The sequence below is a fragment of the Gopherus evgoodei genome, unplaced genomic scaffold, assembly GCF_007399415.2.
Source record: "Gopherus evgoodei ecotype Sinaloan lineage unplaced genomic scaffold, rGopEvg1_v1.p scaffold_45_arrow_ctg1, whole genome shotgun sequence".
Classification (NCBI taxonomy): Eukaryota; Metazoa; Chordata; order Testudines; family Testudinidae; genus Gopherus; species Gopherus evgoodei.
In genome coordinates this window covers 1,135,299-1,145,042 of record NW_022060066.1, presented here as the reverse complement: position 1 = coordinate 1,145,042, position 9,744 = coordinate 1,135,299, and the positions used below count along the sequence as shown (strand labels likewise).

Genomic DNA, 9,744 nt, shown 5'->3' with positions numbered 1-9,744 from the left:
GGTATAATTGATTTATTTGGTTTAGACCCTTTTGGGAGTTGGCTATCTGAGTGTTAAAGACAGGAACACTTCTGTTAGCTGCTTTCAGGTAAACCTGATCTTTGGGACAAGTAATTCAGTCCCTGGGTCTTTGTTGGAGCAGATGGGAGTGTCTGGCTCTGGCAGGACAGTTTGCTGGAGCCCGGAGCTGGAAAGGAAGGCGGGGTAGAAGTAGTCTTTGCACATCAGGTGGCAGCTCCCAAGGGGGTTTCTGTGATCCAGCCTGTCACAACTATGATTTAGACCAACTGAGTAGCTTTTTTTTAAAGAAAACTCATTGTATCCAATCAGGCAAAGAAATAGAGCACGTTATAATGTATTAATTTAAAATGGCTCAAAGCTCACACGGGAAGTTCATGCAATGAAGTTCTTGTAAAACAGTAATGGAGTTAGAAATATTCAAGGAAATAAAAACAAATAATGAATAGTCACTGGAAAATCATGAGTTGGACATCAACAGTCATAGACAGAGTAAGAGGCACGATAAATTGTCACTGATTTTTCATGATCTATCTATCTATCTACATGATCTTATTTTATCTACTGTATATGTAGTACACACAACCATGCACAAACCTGGTTTAATAAATATGAATTAATAATAATAATAGCAACCAGCTTTGGAGATTTAGAAACATTTGGATACTTGTGTGGATGAGAGAGGAATGGCTCCATACAAAGCTACACGTTGATGTGAATGACTACTTCTCAATTGTTATGATTAAAAGGCTAGCTCAATCTCTTCTCCCCACTTTGGTCTCTTACTTCAAACCCTCTGGTCTAAGCTTTGTGCCTATCCCTGTCTTAGGGTGGAATCATGTGATTCCCCATCTCTCAAACTGGGTCCCAACTGTGATTTCTCCAACTGTGTTTGGTGCCTGCATTTCTTCCCACAGGACTGTGACCAGCACTAAGATAAGTGACTAAACGGCTTCACCATGCAAAGTGTGATTTATTTACCACAATAGGAACAAAGCATAACATAAGAGAAAATATGAGCACTTCCAGAGGGATCACTGCAGTAGTTTGGTGGAATCAAAATGTAGCCTTATTATTCAGACTTAGTTTCTCTTTAGGAACCATTTTAATACCTTTCTCTTTCAAATACCTTTGTACCATAGGAAAAACAATACCGTATATATTTATTTTAATAAATTTAAATAAATAACAATAATACATTCAGTTATAGAAGGCTCTTCGTGCCCTAACACATCATACATGACATAATAAAATCCCTTCAGCATTAAAATCATCATTTGAACAGATACCTGCAGAAACTTTTTTTCAATTCTTCCTCAATGGGGAAAGCAAAACATCAAGTCTCTCAGAAAATCTCATCAAGGTGATTCTGACATTGACACCTTGAACAGATGACAAAATAAATGGATACCACCATTTAGTCACATATATTCCACACTCTCAAGCTCTCCCTCCCCCAAGAAAGCCACCTGAAACAAAGAAACAAGTCACCAAATGAATCAACAAAATCAAACAAAATGAAAAAGAAACAAGCAAACACACAAGCCAAAACTCTCATACCCCAGGCTGTAGGTGACAGCAACCCTATATATCCCTATGATAGATAGATAGATAGATGCATACATAGATAGATTCTGATCTTATGTACACTGGTGTAATCTTATTCTAACTCATTTGACTTCAGTGAAGCTAGTCCAGATTTCATGATTTCATCAACAGATTACACCCTAAGTTCTGGAAGAGACAATTTTGTCATCAGTTGATTATATCTACAAAGAAACTCAGAATGAAATCACAGTCAAGTTGCAGTGAATGATATTTTAACTCTTGGTGAATAACCTCCACACAACCAGTTTCTGCAATGCAGCTTTGATCTCCTTGTTCCTCATGCTGTAGATGATGGGATTCATCACTGGAGGCACCAGGGAATAGAGAACACCCACAACAAGGTCCAGACCTGATGTTGAGCTAGAGATGGGTTTCAGGTAGGCAAACATGCCAGTGAAAAGCAACAAAGAGACCACAGTGAGGTGAGGAAGGCAGGTGGAGAAGGCTTTATGCCGTCCTTGCTCAGAAGGGATTCTCAGCACAGTTTTGAAGATGTGAACATAAGACACAATAATGAAAACAAAGCAGTTTAAACTTAAAAACGCACCTAAGGCAATACCCCCAACTTCTCTGAGGTACGAATCAGAGCAGGTGAGCTTGAGTAGCTGGGGGATTTCACAGAAGAACTGGTTGATGTCATTGGACTGGCAGAATGGTAACCTGAAGGTGTTCCCAGTGTGCAGGGCAGAGAAGACACTACTAGTAATCCAGGCACTGGTTGCCATTTGGACACAAGCTCTCCTGTTCATCACTCTCTCATAGTGCAGTGGTTGGCAGATGGCGACATATCGGTCATATGCCATGATGGTGAGTAAGGCAAGATCAGTTGTAGTGAAGAGGATAAAGAGAAAGACTTGGGCGACACATCCGGGATAAGAAATCACCCTGGTGTTCATGAGGGAGTTCGCCATGGATTTGGGGATAGTAACGGAGATGGAGCCAAAGTCTAGGATTGACAAATTTACCAGGAAGAAGAACATGGGGGATTGAAGATGGGGGTTGAGGGCTACAGCTGTGATGATGAGAAGATTCCCCATCAGGGCTGCCAGGTAAATCACCAGGAACATAACAAAGTGCAAAATCTGCAGCTCCCGAACGTCAGAAAATCCCAGGAGAAGGAACTCGGTCAGGGTGGTTTCGTTGGACATTTTCTTTCTCAGTTCATTGTTTTATGGCTGTGGAGGGAAGAGCAAAGACAGTGGGGAAATTACAGTGACAGAGGGAGTGGCCCTGATTTCTCCCCACAATATGATGTGATTGTCAACAATGCACAGCACTCGTTACTGATATTAACTTGGATTAGTGAGTTATATCACATGAATGTAAATTGGCACAGCTCCCTTAAAGTCAAGGAAGCTGCATCAGTTTGCACCATCTGAACATCTGGCTCATGATGTGGCTTAATAAAATGCTGTGTGAAGGATGGAACAAAAGTACAATCCCAATGCAACAATTCTAGCCAAGATGAATCCCCTATTGCTACGAAGAGCAGGTTCTGGACTTAGACAAGAAACTAAAGTGATAAAATTCCAACACTACCTGATATCCTTTTTTCGTGGTAGTAGGAGATGGACTTGGCATTCTGTATGACAGCTGGCCTGTAACGATTTCACTGCAACACCACGTAGATGGCCGGCTGCCTAAAAACATACTGATTTATGACACCAAATCCTGACTGCATTTCCATCTCTGTGTACTGATGGGCTAGCAGCATTGCTCTGCTACCTCTCTGCTTTGTCATTTGCCTCTGTCACTTTATGGGTGAGAGGGTCAGTGGCCATCCGGAAACTTTAGTTCTGTTCTTGGCTCTGCCACTGACCTGCTCTGTAATCTTGAGACAGTCCCTTTGCCTCCTTGTGCCTCTGTTTCCCCTTCATCCATTCTCTGCCTTGTCTTCTTGGACTGTGAGTTCTGTGGGGAATGAGCTGTGTCTTATTATATGTATGTTCACTGCCTCCATTTACAGCATTTGTGTTTAGCGGGCAGCATTGTGGGACAGTGCATATGGCGCTAGAGGAGAATATCTCAATTCTAATCCCATTGACATCCTCTATGTCCTTGGGCAGCGATAAGAGAAACAGGCTTTGGCTGGGTACGTCAATTCACTGTTCTCTATCTGAGGCACTAGTATGTTTAATACCCATGCTCTTGGATGCCAACTTCGCTGCTTACTCAGTTTTACCATTTAACAAGTGTCCCTTTGAAACGGAAATAAACACAGTTGCAATAGAGTGACTGGGTTAAAACTGTACAATTATTGGACTATATCAGTGTTCCTACCCCGGTTGAAATCTACAAATCCAATCTGGGGTATTCAGACATTTTCAGTTTAAATTATCTCAAAGGAAAACTGGATTTTAAACTGAGACATGTTCCAAGGAAGTCTCTGCTATTCTTGAAAAAACAACCTATGTACTGGTAAAGTCTAAATATTTTTTTTCTTAAATTCAGTGACAATGTTTCAGTTTTAAACAGTTTACCAGAAACTATCCAGTTCTCAATGAACAAAAAGAAAAAAAGTTTTGGTTTTCACAATTTCTATGAAAAGTCAACTGTTGTCTGCTGGAAAAACAACAACAACAACAACAACAACAACAACAACTCTGAGGAGCTCTAAATGTTTGCTTAAATTATATTAAAGGTTTTGAAGAGTTCCAATTGTAACTCATAGTTCTATTATGAAATTTGCCTGTTATGTTAATACACAAAGATATTTATTTGCAAATAGCAAACTTACTGTTTTGTCTCTTTGGAATATTCTCCAATTTGTGATGGATTTGTGGGATCTGCGATCAGCCAGACTTGCGGACGAGGCAGGTAAACAAACCATCCCGGCCCACCAGGGGCTTTCCCTACACAAGCAGGAACCCCAGTTTGCGAAACCCTGCATTTGAAATCCACCACAAGGATTCTTCAATTATTGCCTGTTTATTTACCTGTCAATAATGCCCCATTACTGATTTACCCAGCTGCTGTTTCTCTGCCTCTTCACCATATTTCCTGTGATGCTGGGTCTTTCTGCAGTTACCAGAAGTCAGGGACCCACTTCACAGATAGGAGCTCCCTCCTCTCCTCCTCAGACAGGCTTGGCTGAGGAGTAAGGCCTCTCCAAGCTGTATAACAAATGATAGCTTCTGCACTCTTCAAATATGGACACAACTTAGTATGTGGTTGTTGGGTGACGAACTCCCATTGGAAGTCTCTAGGATTTTCATGTCAAACATGATCACAGCTCAGTATATGCTTGTTCTGCAGTTAAATAACTGAACCTAGAATCCAGGGTTGTGAGCCCAGCTCTGATCTAACCTCAGGAGCAAATGACCCTGACATTCTGCCCTAGTAGACCCTAACCCCACAGAAGGGGATCAGCACCTGCCCTGGATCTCTCATGATTGCAGCGTGCCTGGAAGGATCCTTGGCTAAAAAGAAGACAAGGTTGATGCCCCACACGAGTCCCAAGGAGATTGAAGAATAGAATATATATTTGTAACACGGACATGTTACCCACAATAGCTCAGAGCCCAGTGGCATCAGCTCCCCAGCCAATCTGGAAAAGCCTGTTCTTTCATGAACTTCACATAATCAGCTCTGACAGAGAAGAGATGTTTTTCCCCCTATGTTGCATCAGGAGCTCTAGGAATGCAGCTATCAGAGAAACCCGCTGCCCTGGCTGTTTGATGTTGGTCACTAAGAAGTAGCCAGAGGCAAACATGAAGAGTTCAGTGCAAAGTCCTCAACCCATGTAAACTGATACAGTTTCAAAAAGTTCTAATATTACATTTCCTCCAGTGTATTATACCCCAAACATATTAACTGAAATAGCAAACTTACAGTGTTGGTCTTTGTGGAATGTTTTCAAGCCTGAGAAGCATTTGATAGTCCAGTCCCAAGATTCTCAGGCATTATCTGTCTCTATATCTCTCAATAATGCTCCCACCACAGTATTATCCAGCAGCTGTTTCCCTGCCCCATCACCATATTCCTCAGTGGCTGGGTCTCTGCGTTTCCCTACAGACAGGAACCCACTCCACAGACGACCACTCCCTACTCCCACTTGGATCAAGCTTGGTTGAGAGGTGAAGGACTAAATTAAATGGGGGATTGAAAGCCTCTCCCAACTCTTGAGCTAATCCTGGGTTGTGTGGGATAAAGATATGATCACAGCACAGGATATACCTTACTTGGGGTTAAATAGCTGAATCTGGTCTCCAGGGCTGTTAGCCCAGCTCTGATCTCATCTCAGGAAGAAACCACCCTGATAACTAGCCCTAACCAAACCTAACCCCCCAGAGGACGAAATGAATCTCATTTGATGGCAGCATCCCTGGAAGGACTCTTGGCCAGAAACAAGGCAGGGCTGAATGGCAAGTGGCATCCCAAGGAGACTTCAGAATAAAATATGTATTTGAAGCACAGACATGTGACCTACACTAGGTCAGAGCCCACAGCACTGAAGCCCCAGACGGCCTGGAATAGCCTGTTCCTTCATTAACAACCACATAAACAGCTCTTGGAGAGCAGAGATGTTTTTCTCCTGCATTTCATCATCAGCTCTTGGGATGCAGCTACCAGAGGAAGACAGATTATGCTGCACTGTCTGTTTAATGTTGGTCACTAAGAAGCAGCCAGAGGCAAACACTAAAAGCTCCTACCTATGTCCTAAACTGGTGTAAATTGATACAGTTCCACTGAGTTCTGAGTAGTTAGGGCTGTTTATGCCAAGTGGAGATGTGACCCTTTGATTTCCACAGAGTGTCCTTGATTTACACTATTTGGGGATGAGATGCCGATGATTATATAGTTTTAATAAGGTGGGGAATTAGGCCTCATTAACTCCACTGGAGCTACTGGGGATTTACACCAGCTGGGGATCTAGCCCATTCTTTGCCTGTGAATCTGAAGAGGAGACAAAAGTTCCTAACCAGTCTTCATGTTCTTAATATTTTGCCCCATGATATTAATTTCAAGAATAGAACTTTTAATAGCTAAGGAGCATTTCTTTCCTACTGAAGAGAGAACTTTGGAGGAATTCAGTGTTGCTTTGATTTTCTGTATCTGATTTGCAATTTTTATTTGGATGAATGGACACATTTTCTTTCTTTCTTTCTTTCTTTCTTTCTTTCTTTCTTTCTTTCTTTCTTTCTTTCTCAGCAATTATATGTTTTTTTCCTGCAGACATCTCCAAAATAACAGACTCATTAGTCTGAAGGTGCAATGCTCTATGACATCTTAAAAATGTTTATTTCACACTGATTGTAGGTATGACGGAGAGAATGAACAATGATGAAGGGTCAGATCCTCATCTGGTGTAAATCAATTGTAGCTCCATTGGCGTTAAGGGGTCAAATCCGCCCACCACCCTCACATAAACCTTGCGTAAATCTGCCATAATGCAGGTAGAGTCAATGAGACCAGATCTCCGGATGCTGTAAATTTGCATAGTGATATGTAGCTATTTCAGTTGATGTAACCTCAGTATCTGTACCATGATGCCTGGTATTATGTTTGTTCCAGTATATGACATTCTCATTGCTTAGAACCTCTATCCCATTTTAATAAACATAAAATATTCTAAAATCTTGAGATTATAGTTCATAGACAGAAATCTGTGAGATATACTCCCTGCTGGTTAACTGCCTGCTAAATATATAAACATTAGCTCTGGGATCCCTAGGTAAAATGACAGAGATGGTGAGAGATCAGAGACCGGAAAAATGCCCAGTTTGAGAAACCCAGCCAGAGGAAGGACCTACTCCGGCTGGAGGAGGGCCACCTTAGAGACACCCTCGGAGAGAGTGGGGAGAAGTGATGCCATGTTTGTAAAAAACTGGGCTCTATCTCCCTGAATTGTCCCATCTGTCCACCAATGGTGAGAGCAATCCTGGAGCAGCAGCCTGTCCCTCAACCTTATGTAGTTATCTTTGTGACTGGTTCAGCGTCTCTGCACATTCAGGCAGATATAGTTGCATCAGTCAAACTCAAAGCAGTTTCCCCTCTTAGAGCTATTATCTGAAGCTCTGTCTAGCTCCTGGGAGGTGGGGTAAACATAAAGGTCATTGGGTGGTACTTAATGACCTGTGAAAAACAGAAGATCTGTTTTTCTAATCGTCTGGTTAGGAACCCTGATATGTAGAATGATGATGCACTGAGGGCGAATGAAAACATTAACAATTTCATTGGAACATTTAGTAAAGATACAAAGGCTCCAAATTACATAAAAAGACAGCAGTAATGTGATATTAAGATGATTGTTTGCATCATCTCTTACATAGAAACACACCCTTTCTTGGAGTTGTGGTGGTCATGGAGAAAAAGGACGTGAAAGGTGAGAAAGGATCAGTTTAGGGAACTCTTAGAGCACTTATTCCTTCACTCTCCCACTTCCCTGGTTCTTGTTGTGAGAACAGAGAGCAACAATACCCAAAGTCTGAACGTGCAAACAATGTGATGTCTATTGGGGTAAACTTCCAGCAAGCTTAAATCCAGGTTCCTTTTTCCTTATTTTATAATCCCAATTTACTTCCTGTTTGTGCCTAATTTATATTGTAATAGTCTCAGCTACACTTTAACCAATCATTTTACTGAAATCTGTCTAACGAACCGTAACATATTATAACATAACTATCTAACCAATTATATGCCACTACCCAAATTAGAAATGAGGATTTCACAACCACTGAGAAGTATCAGAGGGGTGGCTGTGTTATTCTGGATCTAATGAAGTGGGTATTCACCCACGAAAGCTTACGCTCCAATATGTCTGTTAGTCTATAAGATGCCACAGGACTCTTTGTAGCTCTTGAGAAGTGAATTCTTCCCAGACTTGATGCTATCAAACTAATCCTAAGGTTAGAAGGGACCTCAGGAGGTCATCTAGTCCAACCCCCTGCTCAAAGCAGGACCAATCCCTAGACAGATTTTTACCACAGTTCCCTCTCAAGGATTGAACTTGCAACTGTGAGTTTAGCAGGACAATGTTCAAACCACTGAACTATCCCGCCCCCCCCATCTTTAGCTCTCTTTATCTGGTGGTGATTATCAGGAAAGGACTGTATTCCTAACAGCCCAATAATACCTTACTTCAATGTGACTAGTTTGGACTGTGAGGATGTGACTGTACCTTTCAAACATATGGCTGCCTCTGCTGCTTAGACAAAGGCCTTAGTCTAAGAACTAGGCGTCAGACTATATTAGTGAGAGAAGGCCCATACACAGGTGAACTGTGATTTTGATTCATTGTTTTATAGTCCTGTAACTAGCTAAGTGATAAAAACTATACCTAAGTTCTTAAAGTATATGCCTTTAGAGGCGGGCCTGAATATCTATATCCTAACAGGAACTAACTTGGCACTGTCAAGACCTGCATTGTTTCCCTTCATCCTCCAGGGACTTGTTCTGTAACTTTGGGCAAATCATTTAATCTCTTTCTCCCTCAGTTCCCCTTCTGTATAACAGGGACAATGGCATTTGTCTACTACACAAAGGTGTTGTGAGGACTAAGGGTTGTGAAGCGCTCAGATACTCTGTTATGGAGGCCATATAAGTACATACTGTTGAATGAATGAAAATCTTGACCAACAATTCTATCTCACAGAGCAGAGGTGGGCAAACTACGGCCTGTGGGCCACATCTGGCCTGCAGGATCATCCTGCCTGGCCTTTGAGCTCCCAGCTGGAGAGGCTAGCCCCCAGCCCCTCCTCTGCTGTCTCCCTTCCCTGCAGTCAGGGGACAAGGAGCAGGGGGGTTGGATGGGGAGGTTGCGAGGGGGGCAGTCAGGGGGAGAGAAGTGTGAGGGGGAGGGGGCCAGGCTTCTTGGGGAGGCCTAGGTTGCCCTACCCAGACCTCTATACCTTTTCACAAACCCAATGTCACCCTTGGGCCAAAAAGTTTGCCCACCCCTGTCATAAGGGCTGTAATCAGGTTCCTTCATGTGGGTCTTCTGAAATTAAAAAAAAATATATAATTTCAGATTGAAGGTTTAGAATCTCAAAGCTGCCTTAGGGATTAAACATGTCTAAATCCCATGAAAACTGATGAAATTTGAGCATCCAGATACCTAGGCAATCTTGGAAGTATTTAGAAAGGCAAAACACGCAACTGTCCTGCATCACAAATCTG

At 42.2% G+C, this 9,744-nt stretch overlaps 1 protein-coding gene across 1 annotated transcript; it reads right to left on the bottom strand.

Annotated features, from left to right (window-relative positions):
• Positions 1–1,838: 1,838 nt before the first annotated feature.
• On the bottom strand, positions 1,839–2,774 carry LOC115642791 (olfactory receptor 14A16-like). The gene has a single exon (XM_030546496.1). The coding sequence runs from the start codon at positions 2,772–2,774 to the stop codon at positions 1,839–1,841; it is 936 nt and encodes a 311-aa protein (XP_030402356.1).
• Between the last annotated feature and the right edge of the window lie 6,970 nt (positions 2,775–9,744).